This window comes from Lates calcarifer, linkage group LG6 (genome assembly GCF_001640805.2).
Source record: "Lates calcarifer isolate ASB-BC8 linkage group LG6, TLL_Latcal_v3, whole genome shotgun sequence".
NCBI lineage: Eukaryota > Metazoa > Chordata > Actinopteri > Centropomidae > Lates > Lates calcarifer.
The window spans coordinates 26,414,269-26,428,922 of NC_066838.1; the positions used below are offsets into that span (position 1 = coordinate 26,414,269).

At 43.7% G+C, this 14,654-nt stretch overlaps 1 protein-coding gene across 2 annotated transcripts; it reads right to left on the minus strand.

Annotated features, from left to right (window-relative positions):
* Window positions 1–896: 896 nt before the first annotated feature.
* Window positions 897–13,775, minus strand: LOC108883143 (PHD finger protein 20). 2 transcript variants are annotated; one of them, XM_018676039.2, is made up of 18 exons: window positions 13,719–13,775; window positions 12,077–12,156; window positions 11,723–11,894; window positions 11,553–11,637; window positions 10,568–10,641; window positions 10,186–10,468; window positions 9,877–9,942; window positions 9,379–9,438; window positions 8,810–8,996; window positions 8,613–8,722; window positions 8,373–8,495; window positions 6,525–6,611; window positions 6,252–6,394; window positions 5,547–5,646; window positions 5,266–5,461; window positions 4,970–5,174; window positions 3,730–4,006; window positions 897–3,399 (listed from the first exon to the last, which is right to left on the minus strand). In XM_018676039.2, the coding sequence occupies exons 2-18, from the start codon at window positions 12,154–12,156 to the stop codon at window positions 3,263–3,265; spliced, it is 2,385 nt and encodes a 794-aa protein (XP_018531555.1). In that variant the 5' UTR covers window positions 13,719–13,775; the 3' UTR covers window positions 897–3,262. The 2 variants fall into 2 exon arrangements, with proteins under 2 accessions (XP_018531555.1, XP_018531554.1); XM_018676038.2 differs by lacking the exon at window positions 13,719–13,775 and adding an exon at window positions 12,917–13,326.
* Window positions 13,776–14,654: the final 879 nt, after the last annotated feature.

The following is a 14,654-nucleotide window of genomic DNA, read 5'->3' on the forward strand; positions in this document are numbered from 1 at the left end:
AACACCTCCACCAGAGAAAAACTCATACCTTCAAAAACATCCTTGTGTTTGGATCGACGGTGGATGGATCTCTGCAAAATTCACAAACAGATTAATGAACAAACACGTACGATAAACAGGAAGTGTCACTTATCAGGAGGTTTGTGCACAATGACAGTGACATACAAACACAATGTTTCACCCAGACTATTGCTGTTTGACATCAAAAAGGCCCAAAGACTAACTCCATGTGGCCTGACTGGGTCCTGATCCACCTGTCATTGTGTATGAGAACAGAACTTCCTGAATTTACTTTGCAGAGAAAAGAATCTGATAAAAGGAGTGAGATAAATTACATGTGAATACAAGAAATTACACTGTAAATTATACAAAAATATAACTGGATCATCCCTTGGACTGTTCAAAGCACCAATGGATTGTACTCTGTTTTGAGTTTTGTGATTTTAGAAGTAAACATTTTGAACTTGGGCCTCATTTTACCAAGTGTTTAGGTGTAAATAGGGACAAAAATCTTCAATGGATAATCATCCATGTCAAAGTACGTCCACTAAAGTGTCTGAAAACATTATGGATAGGATTCTTACAGAGATACAGCTCTTTATTAAAGATTCAGATCCTTTTAGTTTAACCAGAAACATCTCTATATATCTCTACCAGACTCCATTGACAAAAACAGGGATTTTACTGAGCAGAACACAGGAGCTGCTGGAATACCACCAGGACCTGAATGCTTCTTCCACCACTGAAAGTCGCACAGTAACACGTCCAACAGCAGGACAACTGTAGAGAGGTTTGGAGGTTTGGACTCTCAGTATTTCTAGAATCCTGGCGACAGCTGTGGAGATTTTGTGTTGATGTTTGGGCAAAGTATGACGCTTTCATTTCCACACAGTGACTGGAATTTTATCATTTTAATAAAAGTTTGAATTCCTCAGAAAAAAAAAATCTTCATGCTTTAATCAGAGTATGAAAATAAAAAAGAAAACTTTTACTTATGACTTTGAAGCTGATGTGTGTGAACTTTGGGGGCTGGTCCTCGTCAACTCGGACAAAACAATGACTAAATCGTGTTTGCGTTCAGGTGGATTTATCAGTTTGGAGGTGAACTTTGTCCAAGTGGACGAGGACCATCCAAACAAACGGAACTAAACTGAACTGGTGATCAAACAGCATCAAAATGAAAAACAGATGTAGTTGCACAATAATTAAAGAGAAGCACCAGAAGCTGCGTGTTCCTCTACCAAACACTGTCAGGAACTGAAAACACATCAGTTACTCAGCAAAATGTATGTGAAAGCATGAGAGTCACTGTTAGAGGAAAAAACACAGATTTTGAGAACAAAGTCGTCATTTTGAGAAAAAAGTTTGTATACTTCCAGACATAAATCACATTTTAAAGAATAATTTGTAATATTTTGAGAATTTCACATCAATAATGAATCACTTTTTATTTCTTTTGTGATATTTTGACTTTTTTCTGGAAATGACAACGTTTTCTCAAAATATCTTCCCCCAATACTCCATTGTAGATTCATAACCCATCTTTCTATCAAAATAAATCTGCAGCTTTATACAGTGAGCTTTTGTATAAGAGTATAAAACATTCAATTACACATATTTACATTTTGAAAATGGTTTTTGTGTCACAACGGAGGAAGATTTTGTTGGTTAATTTAATTTAAAATGGGCAAACAACATAGGATTGACACAGAGGATACGATATTGTGAGCACTTATACTTGTGTGTCTGCAATTACACCACCAAAACATTTGGTGGCGATGGAGTTTATACGCCACTGTGTCGCGTATCTTTATGTACTTCGTGTACGACCACTGGACTGACTGCAGCAGAGGAAGGGGGAGTTTTCTGAGCTCCTCCTGCCACTGAGAGTTAAATACGAGCCGACCAATCACAGCTGTTGTGGTCTGCGTCGCAGCAACATGTAGCTACATTTCTAGGGAGGTTCACGTCAGGCTACGGTGTACCAACAGCGTCGATTCAACGCAGAAGTAACAGGAGCCTTTAGGAGAACACATCCATGCTACAAAAATGTCTTTTAAAATGCACTATGTGAAGTTATTGTCACGTTAGCATCTGAGCTAACTAGCTTGTTAACTGACAGCTGATACTAGTTAACAGCAATAGCCGTGTAACGATTCTCAGAATCCATGGTTCGCTTTGATTTTTGTAATAATAACGTTCCCACACTGCTGACCGGAATGTGCCTGGGGGTGTCGGAAATCTCTGGGTTATTCCATCGTAAGCTAATGAAACTAGCCTAACTTTTACCGCAGGTGGCATTATTTGATCATGATTGGACCAAGACAGTCACATGACACGCAGTTGAAGGTATTAATATTTCCACAATCTCATATAGCACCTTTGTCTTCCGGTATCGCAATACGCGATTGTGGATGTTTGTATCCCGGTTTTGTTTTCAGAATCGTTACACTTATAGTTAGCAAAGCTATTTTTAGCTATTTATGAACTCTTTACTCAATGAAATGATGTAAAATCCTGTAAAAAAAAAAAAAAAAAAAAAACATATGCTACAGGTGAGTAAGTAGTGCTGATACAGCCGGTGTGTTAGTCGTCACTAAGCTTTTACAACCAAATATTTTCCGAAGATGCATAAATGAAAACTTTCTGCTATAACCAGACCTTCTCTGTTTTACTTAAAAAGAATAATAATCCCTAAAAAACATTCTCAGGTAGTGTTAATGTCACAAAATCTGAGAAATATCCAACTAATAAAAGCATTGGGTCTTTGAAAAACTATCTAAGTCCTTCAGGTTTGTTTGTAAGCAATTTACATTTCACACAAAATAGTAAGTTTGTTAGCCTGGAGAGCTGCTAATGTATTAAGTTCAGTCTAAACTCAGCTGTAACTGTAAATCAACTGTTAATCAAACCTGGCATGTTCTTGAACAACTGTTGTTGAACATGGAGTCCTGTTGTCTGGGAAATGTTTCTTGTACCTTTGTGAAATTTAACTACAAAAATCAACTGTTCAGTCACTTTTTAAAAAAATAATCGCCCTTTTCCGCTCTCTTGTTCCAGTGCACCTTTTCTTCACCAGAGAGGGCGCTGTCCTGTGACTCAGAGCGACACGCTCTTCGACTCGTTCTCGACAAGTCTATTTAGTCGTGTGCCAGCCTCGTCAGCCAGTCAGTCTGTCAGTCTGTCTGTCCGTTTGCTTCGATTGGCTAGCAGTGACTTGCAGGATCAAAGGTCAGGGGTCAGAGATGAAGGAGTGGAAGCATCAGCGGCAGACTGACAGGCGTCTCACGATGCAGAGGTCATGCAGCAGCCGCCTGATTCGCTGCTTGAGCTGTGGGAGGCGGGACAAAGGGTCGGGAGGCTCAAGCTCGCCCGAGTGGTCCAACCAGGACTCCAACACTGGAGGGAGAGAGAGAGAGAGAGAGACATTATGTGTTATTGGCTGTAGACTGATGAGCAGAAAATTACTTATTTTAACTATTCTGAACTCTCTGGTCTGATTCCAGCAGTTTAAGCTGCTGACTCTCACTCAGTCAGAGGGAGATCCAACCTGAACAACCCCAGTTACAGAGACACAACAGAGGCTCCATTCTCTGTTACACTGAACCATCACTAAGATCCAGAATCTGAGATTTTAAGGTTAAACAGTTGCATAACGTTGCATTAAAGGACTCGGACTGGGACCAGGGTCTTGATCTTGACTCCCTTCGTGTCTTTTGTGTGTGTTACCGTCGAGTTCTCGCTCTATCAGGTCCATCCTGGCGCTGATCTGGTGGTGAAGAGACTCGACGTGCTCCAGCAGGTTCAGCTGACACTCGGCCACCGACGCTGGACGAGGTTCAGGTGTGTGCGTCTGGGTGTGCGTGTGCTCCCCGCAGTCTGCGTGTGTGTGCTTTTCCGTTTTTACGGCGGTGCCGCTGTGTGTGTCTGTGTGCGTCACAGCGTTTCTGTTGTCGTCTGTCGTAGCGTCGGTCACCGGCTTGTTGACGTCTTCGAGTTTTATTTCCTGCAAAAACACACAGATCTTCAGTATTAGTGAAGACAGAAGACAATGTACAGCTTGTGTGTCTCCTCTGTGAAGCTGCCTCCATTGTGCTCACACTCAGAGCACTAGGAGGTAAAAATAGTTCCACATTTACCACAATGAGCCCAGAGCCTCAAACTGGTTTTCTGTGGTCTCATAGCAACAGCAGGAGCCTGTTTAATACTGTGCAGCCTCTTCTGAAGGTTCCTCTGAGCTAAGCTTTGTTCTTTTTCTTACACCACACCTATTGACTTCACACACATCCCTGTGGTTCACAGCTGAAACCTACAAATTACATGTAAAGACTGTGTCCACCACATCTTCTTCAGGGAGGAGGAGGAGAAACCTTACACTGAGTAAATGCATCAGACGACACACTGAACCACTGCTCAGTAACCAACTGTCACATGCTCTCGTACCGTTTGAACAAGAACGACCTCCACCAACCAGCTACTCTGACCTCTGACCACCAAAATCTAATCAATTCAGTGTCTGTCTGAGAGGCAAAATGGCGGTCTAAAATCTCAGGGTTATTATTCATCAGTGACATGCACGCAGATGGAGGACACATTAGGAGAAGCAACTGAGGAGGGATCCCTCTTCCTGGACTGACTGACGGGGACAAAGAGGGACAAACATACTAGGACTCTTAAAAGATGAAGATCCAGATCCAAGCCATCTGGGGGGAGACATGGGGGGAGGAAGCAGGGTGAGAAAGGGTGAGGCTCACAGGGTTAGAGAGATGCAGTGGTTTTCAGAAAGCTTACAGTAATCCTGTTGGCAGGACAATGTGGATCGTACTGTACCAACTAGGTTTAACAGATTAATGGAGACTGGCATCGACCCTCTGCTGGGTGAACGGTAACAGGCCTGAAATATTCATTACATTTACTCGATACAGATGAGTAAACTTTAAATAATAATATTAAAGTTTGCTGTTTTTACCTTCTGCTCAGTGTCGTGTTCCTGCTTCACTTCAACTGTCTCCCTCTCCTCTGCTTTTTCCCATGATCCCCCAGGCTTCTGGTAGCAGTGCTCGCTGCTGACGTAACAGATGGCCGGGTCTCCTCTCGGGCTGGACGTCAACCTTGGCCCATCTTCCAGTCTCCACGGCAACCTCCACAGCTGCAGATCGGGGTGGGACGGAGAGCTGCGTGGACAGACGCACGGACGGACTGTAAACACACGCCTGCGTTGAGTTTTTAACAGATAAACTGCGTCACTGACGACCGTGTACTCACTGTAACAGGCTGATTTTAAGCTGCAGCCCACTGAGGACCTGAGTGAGGCCGTGTGTGTGCGACAGCAGGCGGCTGGTGTGCGTGATCTTGGAGGCGTTGATCTCCGAGTAGTTCTCCTTCACGCAGGAAAGGCCAAACATGTGACCTGAGATCAGCAAATCAGGCTCCGACAGGAAACGCTGGGCCCGCCTCCAACCTGGTCATAGAAGTCGTAACTGAATATTTTACTCAAATTGTTCAGACCTACTATAGTTACAACACACAGGAGCAGCAAATCATACCTGCAGTGTGTCTGCAGTAGTAGCAGATGTAGTTATGTGGGACGTTGTCTTCGTATAACCCCATACAGGTGCCATGTTGCCAACACAGACACGACTCACACTACAGAGAAACACAGACAGGCAGCGTTAGTGTACACGTGTTTGAGGTCGTTTGTCATTGTGTTTCATTTGTAGGTTTAGATTCTTTCATTGTTCATGGTTCAGGAGATTGTTTATCCTCAGAGGTCTCCTCCTCCTCTCCAAGGTACAATTAAAAACACTGAATAACTTAGTTTCATGTCCAAAGTCAGTGTTCCTCTGGTGCTCTTTAGTAGTAAGGGGCTGCAGGCCGCTGACTCCTTCAGTGTTTATCGTTCAGGAGGTTTTTACTGTGATCTGAATAAACACAGGTCCCCTCCTCTTGAAAACAAACTGAGTGATTAAAATTGGGGAAAAACAGAATGAAGCAGTTTTATGATAAAAGTCGATGTTTCTCTTTGATGCTCTTGGGTTGACACAGGATGTCGAGAGCAGCTGATTACAGTTACTTCAAAAAGTGACGTTGACTTGAAACTGTAAGAAAGTAGTCGGCTGAAAATGTTTTAATGTCAAACTGCACTGAAGTACACTGAGTGTGACGGACGTCTGTGATCTCAGGGTTTTATTCACCACAGGTGTGATCACTCATAATTCAACCAACACAGTCACAGACACAGTGTGTGTTACCTGGATCATGAAGTCGTTCTCCTCGTCCACCTCGCACACACACCTCACCACCTCACACTCCTCCGTCTCCATAGCGACAGGCCAAGAGGACGCATCCTCTCCGCTCTCTGCCGTCAGCGTCGACCAGTCGCTGCCGTCGTCAACTGAAAGGCCGAGGACACCGAGGTTAGAGACGAGCCGCCTCTGCATTCAGGGTTGATAAACGGAACCTCGGCTTTTTCACATTAACGAGAAACAGTCTGCACAGTTTCTGGGATGAGTGTGTGTTCCCACCTTGTGTGTTTGTGTTGTGGAGTCCAGTGGTCAGCTTCAGAGTGATTGGAGGTCTGTCTGAGTTCTCATCGTCGCTGCTGCCGAGTCCTGACAACAACAAAGGAACAATACAGCGAAATGTTAACACTAACTCTTAATGCTAAAAAACTGAAAGCAAAAGGAAGTGACTTCAGTTTGGCTGCTGATTTCTCTGCTGTCACTCGTCATGAATTGACTTCCTCTGTGGCAGCAGAACATGTTACAGCAGCTTCAGAAACTCCCTGCAGGTTAAACTGAACTAACCAAACAGTTTTTAAGGCTCATTAACTCTGAGAAACTCACTGTACACAAACTCTTATGATCTTTCTTTGTTTTCATTCCTTCTTCATTAAATATATCCTTAGATGTATTGTGACTGTATCAAATTGTGATCCCTGTATCGAGAATCGTACCGAATCTAGACGTTGACTGAATCACTACGCCCCTGTTCACCACTGCTCATTTTAGAAAGGTCACCGCCAGGAAATGAGTAATTTGTTTAAATGATCAAACTGTTTATTTCTGGCTGCTAGCAGTAGCATTAGCGACATGGCTGCTGCTATGCAGGTTAGATAGGAGTGTGACTCGTCTGCTTGAACACCCTCTGCGGTCCCAGCTGCATAACGTTAAGTATTTACAAGTCATGCAGCAACTTCCGCCCTGCTGTGCTGTGATTGGCTGTGAGCTTGAGCAGCTGTCTACCAACCAGGTAGATAACCAATTAAGATACGATCACTGCTTCATCTGGTTTTGGCGTGAGAAACGTTTGGGCAGCATGAGAGTTGGCAAACCTGATCATCGTTTGTCTTATTTCGCCCACACAATAAAATAGCGCTAATTTCACTAATTTAAAACTCAACTATTGTGATTGTTATTCCCGCTCCCATTGACTTTTATTCCTGTCCCATCTCAATCATGTGATGAGTGGTGAAATTGATTCCCATCCCGCAGGAATCATGTGACCCACAGGATTCCCGAAAAAATGTCAGCCTCTAGTTGGCACCTAGGGTAGCCAGTTCATGTAAAACCTCTGTGGTCTTGAAACTATTGAGTCTTTGTATGCCATTGACCGCTGAAGAGGAAGTACTGCTTTCAATGGCACATGACAGTCCGTGAGCTCAGGGTGATAAATGAAGCTGTACCACATCCAGCCCCATCTGTTTTGGCCGAACTGCAACAGCAGCTTCAGCCCTGTACTCACGAATGTCTGTGACTGACTGACACCACTGGTCGGCCCTGGCCCTGGCCTGGACCCTGGCCCTGGACCCTGGGCCCTGGACCCTGGACATCGCTCTGTCAAAATTATTTCACACAAACAGAGTCTACTACATTATCAGGGAGTGTAACTAGCTTACGTTTGCCCACTCAGCTCTGGTATCAGGTGTTTGCAGAGTTCTACCTGCCAAGAACTCCATGTCGATCGCAGAAACACAAACAGCTAAAGCAGAAAGTAGTGACAACGCTATCAGCAGCCCGGCAGGAGAGACACTCCACATGAACATACACGGTCCAGCTGTATCACAGGTTCTCTGTGGCTGCATTTTACTCCATTTCATTACTACATACCATTTATTAGTATCTGTGTTTCCCTAATAGAGAACATTAATGGTGAGGAAATGTCAAACATCTCCAAAACAGCTCACCAAAAACTTTCAGAGTGCTTTAGTTTACATCCGAACTGCCCTCAGAAGTTTAAGTAAGTCATAGAATTGTCTATAACACAGTGAATCCTCAAAGGACTGCAGCCGTGTCTCAGTTCAGGGTCTGAATCCTTCTGGACAACGTGGGCGTGATGTGAGATAACTGTGAGGACTGTGCACTGACTCTCACCTGACTGACTTTTCTTCTTCTTCTTCTTCTTTTTCTTCTTCTTTAGTTTGATTCTCAGGAAGTTCTTCCTTTCCTTTCTGTTCTGTCCTCCAGTTTTTTCCCTCCCTCCGTCCTTCTTCACTTCTGATTACAGACGGGTCAGAAACAGTGAGAGTTGAACTCATTAAAGGATTCATCCGATATCATTAATAGTCTTAGACATTGTGTATGTGTGTGTGTCCTGGTTGTCGTATGTCCTACCTGTTCCCATGGTGCTGTGCTCTCTGTCGTCATGGTGACAGGCGATATTCTGGTTCTCATTCTTCCTGTCTGACGTGAAGTCGCCTCCCTCAGAAGACGACCGCTTCCTCCTGCAACAACCCCAGCGTTCAACACAACCTTCCTCCTGCTAACTTTCTGTACAGATCCTGGCTCTGGGATTCGAACCCTCAACCTACCTCGGTGCCTCCTGCTCGCTGCCTTGCTCGTCCAGCTGCTGGTCGGAGTGGTAGTACTTGATGTGGTAGTGTAGCAGACTCGCCTTCCTGAAGGACTTGGTGCAGCCTGCTGCAGGACATTTGAAGGGGTTGTGGTCCAACTCGATGGAGAGGATTGGAGGAGGCTGGTTCTTTATCACTCTGTACACTGAGACAGGAGGAAGACAGACACTGAGTTTCTACCAAGTCTCAGAACCTTTCTGGTACCGACCACAAAGTAGCAGAGACTTGTTTTAATTAGACACAGCTGTTGCTGCCGTGGTAGTGAGGTACCGCAAAAATGTACAGAACTCAGCTGTTTATGAAAACATGAATGGTACGAGAACTAGAGAGAACACTGAGCTGTAGTGGAGTGTATGTTGTAGATGTGTGTGTGAGCTTGAAATAAATCATATTTAATATAAAAGTACAAATGTTGTGCCGACAGAAAGCCCTGACAGACTGTAACTGTAGTGTGTATGTGGGTTTGTTTATGTGGAGCAGCATGTTTTGTATTGTCTGTAGTTTGTGTGGTGTGTGAGTGCACCTACATGGCTCTCTGCTGAATTTGTGCGTGGTGGGCAGGTGAGCCTGACGCTCCAACAGGACGTCTGAGAAAGAGAGAAGGAACAAAACTGAGGTGACAACTATAGAAAGCTGTAGCCTACTAAAATATAAACATTAGTTATGGCAGTCTTTAATCTGGTATTTGGTCAAATCAAAGACGGGTTTAGTTTAGTTTTTCCTATGAAACTACACTAAACAGTGTCTGTCAACGCTGAATTAGTAGAGTTATTTTGGTTATTTTTCTTTATTATAACACCAACTAACAGATGGAGGCAGTGGTATTCCAGCAGCTCCCTAGGTTAAAATCCCTGTTTTTCTCTATGGAGTCTGGTAGAGATATATAGAGATGTTTCTGGTTAAACTAAAGGATCTGACTCTTTAATAAAAAGCTCTGTGTCTGTAGGAATCCTCTCATCATGTTGTCAGACACTCAGAATAATAATGTATATAATAATTCAGCTCATGGCCAGTACAGTGATTACCTCTGTCGATGTGGGCGGGGTTAGGAGTGGCTGGCTGGGCGGAGTCAGCAGCTCCACTGTTTCTACCTGGAGGGGGAGAAGTTAGTTGTTAGTTAACATTGGCAACATGACTGTAAACAGCAACAACTTCTCCCCCTCTCTCATTCACCCTGTCCCCCTCCCCCTCTGTCTCTCTCACCCATCCCTCTCTCTCCTTCCGTCCTTCCCCCCCCCCTCCGTCTCCCCCTAGACCTGTGAGGTTTCTACCAATCAGGACAGTTAAGTAAAAACCCAGACTGGGTGCTGGGGGTCAGAGGTCATCTGACTTACTGTCATCTGTTTTCTTCTTTGCTGGTGGATGGGAGGATGAAGCCTCTGCCTTTCTCTTCCTCTCCTCCTCCTCCTCCCCCACAGCTCCCTCCTTCTCCTCTGATGTCACCTTCTCCTCCGCCTCCTCTTCCTTCTTCTCCTCTTCCCCTCTCTCTCCACCACCCTCCTCCTCCTCCTCCTGCTGCTGCTGCTCCTCCTCCTCCTGCTGCTCCTCCTCCTCCTCCTCGCTCTCTCCTTCCTCCCATCCCTCACTTCCCACTGCACTCTTCTCAGATCTGGACCTCTGTTTACACACACAAACACAAACAGACACAGTCTGAGGATCAGAAGAGCTGTGACTGGTGAATCAGATGAGGACCAATGGGAGCAGAGTATTTCTTACTTCCTGGAAGGGTTTGACTTTGGTGGGCTTCACAGTCCGAACCACGCCGTCATAGAAACGCACCGTGTAGGAGTCTAACACACACACACACACCGACACACAAACAAACAAACATCAGTTCAGCAGTTGGTAGAGTTTGACTACCAAATTAAGTTTCATACGATCCAGGTCAGTGAGAACAGGACAGCTGTGTGCTCGAGTCCAAGTCCAAACCATTTAATCACCAGTGTAAGGCTTCCTCTGTGTCCTGACAAAACCTTTTAGATTTATTTGCAACACAAACACAGAGTAATCAGCTGCTTCCAGGTATCAGTGCACGAACGATGGTCATGACAGCACCTCCTCTTAAAAACAGATGCTGCTATAGGCCTTAGACTGCCAAGGGATTTCCCATGATGCACAGAGCTCCCCTCTCTTTCTCTATCTCGTCGAGTTTACGCTAGACTTTTCTTTGATGGCCAATATCTCATATATTCCAGAATTCCAGCCACATCTGGCTGTTAGGCTAAAAAACTAAAAGCTGTGCGTGAAGTGGGGAAATTTTTCACAAGAACTGAGTATTGCCAGTTTCCAGCTGCGACAATAAGGGTGCCGTTCACACTCTGGAACCCGGTTTCAAAAGTTTGTGTTTTCAAAATGCTGTTGTCATGTGAACAGAATGTGAATGTTTCTGTGGGAGGTTCTCCTCAGAAGACATCCTGCTCCATCACACTCACTGTTGTTATGTAAATGAAAATCTAAAGAATGTAGTATTTTTAAGAAATTTGGAAGAATGCTGAACTTGTGATGTTTCTTCTAGACTGGTCAGTAAACAGCTGTTGATGGTAACGCTGGCTATGTAGCGACAACAAAAACATTTGAAAGATACAACAACTAAACAGCAAAACAGAAAGACTTTCTACCAAATGACTGATCGTTATGTTGGCTAATTTTTTTCAGTGCAAATGAACAGCAACATAACTAATCGGGTGAAACTGAGCCTCACCGTCTTTGTTGACCCTGAGGATTTTGGCCGGGTAGAAACGACAGTCTGTCCAACAGGCCAGAACCTTCGTACCTGAAACAAACATCTGAGACACAGAGAGAAAGAAATGTTCAGTCTAATTATCAGGATGAACTCTATGAAGCATCACACATGTAGTCAGCGTATCGTACTGGTTGTGAGCATGGTGGATTCAGGCCCTGCCTCCTCAGACTGACTCGCTCCAGCGGGCGAAGGTACGGCGAGTTCCACTGAAACCATTCATCGTGTCGACGGCTCCACTGGCGGTAGTGGATCAGGACCCGCTCTTTGTCGTAGTCGATTTTTTCAATCGTAGCTGTGTACCTGAGATTTTTAAAGTTATCAAAAATGTCACCAAATCTGGTCAATGGTTTGATTAAGACACAAAAACTCAATTTGCAGCTTTCAGACAAAACTACAGTTTGAGTAACGTCATGAATAAACTGCTGGAGGTGTGTGTCAGTACAGATGAGTATTTTCTGTAGTATATGTAGAACAGTTCAGACCAGTTCTTGTGTCGATCTCGGGCTTCCAGCTGTGCTCCGACCTCAAAAGTGATTCCTGACCTGTCTGGAGGAGTCTTCATCTGCAGAAACAAAGAACAAACACAACAAATACTCCAGTAAACTTCATGTTTATGATGAATTTTTAAAAAATTCACATCTCCTGTGTTTTGCGGTAAAATCTCCAGGTACTTTCCTTCAACGCTCTGTAAAGTTCATGCTGGTACTTACATTTTTCAAACTATCATTTTCTTGCTTTTCTTTTGTTTTGAGGGATCTGAGAGAAAATCAGGAGGATTACTCCAATGCAATGTCCTCACATGTCTATTTTAGCCTGACCAGTCCAAACCATCGAAGACATTCAGCTTAATACTACGTAAGAAACGTGCCAAAGGTCTTCCATTTCCATTCCATCCACCTAGACGTTTTCATACTTTTAGATTTAGAAAACAGTCAGACATATTGAAGGCAATATTCATATTTTTAAAATAAAAAACAACAGATCAGCTGTACCGTTTTCCCACTGTGAGTTGAATATACTTGATGAATTGTCTGAACCACTGTTAAAACATAAAAGGCCACAATGGATATTCAACTCATTCTGAATATGTGAAATTAAAAATATGAACTAGTCACAACTGGATTGCTGATATGTGAAATCTGAGTTATTCCTAATATTATATCCAGAATATATTCCTTCTGGATAGGAAAACTGATATGGATATTTCAAATGTTCTTTTCTATACATCTTAAATTCGTTTTAACTGGTACAATTAAAGTTGTCAATAACTTAAGATACATTTTCTACTGATACGGATGTAACTGTGAATATTTTTTACTCACCACTCTGATTAGTGTAAATACAGTTCTTTCCGTGAGATCATAGCTTACGTCTACTCTACGTAACGTGATGACAACATACATACAAATCGTCACTAACGTCTCGGAGAGAGATAACGGTCGTAGACAGACAAACTTTTCGTTTAGGTTATTCGTTACAAATGTCCACAAATCTCGTCTAAATTATGAGAAACTGGACTCTGCGCTTTAACACTTAAAAACTCAAGCAGAGGACAATCAATGAAAGAAACTCCTCTGAGGCAGTTTAGACATCTTGTATCCGTTCTGTCAGAGTCCTCTGTGAAAAGAAGCTGATTGGCCCACAGGCAGCTGAGGACGCCTGTTCAGACTTTTCATTGGACGCGTCTGCTGTCAGTCGAAAACAAGAGTCCCGCCCCTCCGGATATCTGACAGTAGCTAATATGCTAATGCTAACTGTGTTAGCTTCAAAGAGCAGCAAGCGATGGCATTAGCCTAAACACAAATATGCTTCTAAATTACGCGTTTGTGCGCTACATCTGCACTGGAAAGGAGACAACCAAATGTTTGAGGCTGAACGTTAGGCTTGTTCAGTTAATCGGAGTTGTGTCTTCTCTCCATTGACTGTGAATAGATAAGCTAACACAGCTAACTGTTAGCCTGTGCTCAGTCCAAAAAGTCACAGTGACAGCTGCAAGCGGATTAAAGTTTCATGACGGCCAGTGAGCTGTCATGAAAGCGGAAACGTTTATAAAACTGTCTCCGCTGTTCAAATGTAATTATGAGCGTTAAACGTGTAAAAAAAACAACATAAAAGCTTGTTTACCTCTGGCGATACATGTACACTGCACTCTTCATAGTGTACTGGCCGTAGAGCGCATGCGCGGATACTGACGTACAGCTGTTTTGTGTTGATTAGTCCCAATGATGTTTTCCACAGATTTTTCTAAAACATGGATTATACGGTGTTTTCTTTTACACTATCCATCAAAACTGTTTGAACATCCCCATTATTCCAGTCTTTACTGAAATGTAAGCAGCTCCACTGTAGGTTGGGGGGTATAATTACCAGGGAAGGGAAAGAGATGACTGCTCTTTGTGGCATAGATTCAACAAGCTGCTGGAAACATTCCTCAGAGATTTTGGCTTATATTGACATCATAGCACTAATAGTTGTTGCACATCCATGACGTGAATCTCCCGCTCCCCCACATCCCAAAGGTGCTCTATTGGATTGAGATCTGGTGACTGTGAAGGCCAGTTGAATACAAACTCACTGTCATGTTCAAGAAACCAGACTGAGGTGATTTGAGCTTTGTGACAAAGTGTGCCAAGAAAATATCCCCCACGCCATTACACAACCAGCAGCAGCAGCAGCAGCAGCCGAACCGTCGATACAAGGCAGGATGGATCCATGTTTTCATGTTTATGTCAAATTATGACCCTACCATCCGAATGTTACAGTACAAATCAAGACTCACCAGACCAGGTGACGTTTTCCAATCTTCTATCATCCAATTTGGTGAGCCCTGTTCTGAGCTGGCAGGTGTGGTCTTCTGCTGCTGTAGTCCATCTGCTCCGAGGTTCAACATGTTGTACGTTCAGAGATGCTCTTCTGCAGACTTTGGTTATTAGTGGTTATTTGAGTAACTGTTGACTGACCTCTGGCATCAACAAGGTATTTTCACCCAGAGAGCTGCTGCTCATTGGATATCTTCTCTTTTTTGGACCTTTCTCTGTGAACTCTAGAGATGGTTGTGTG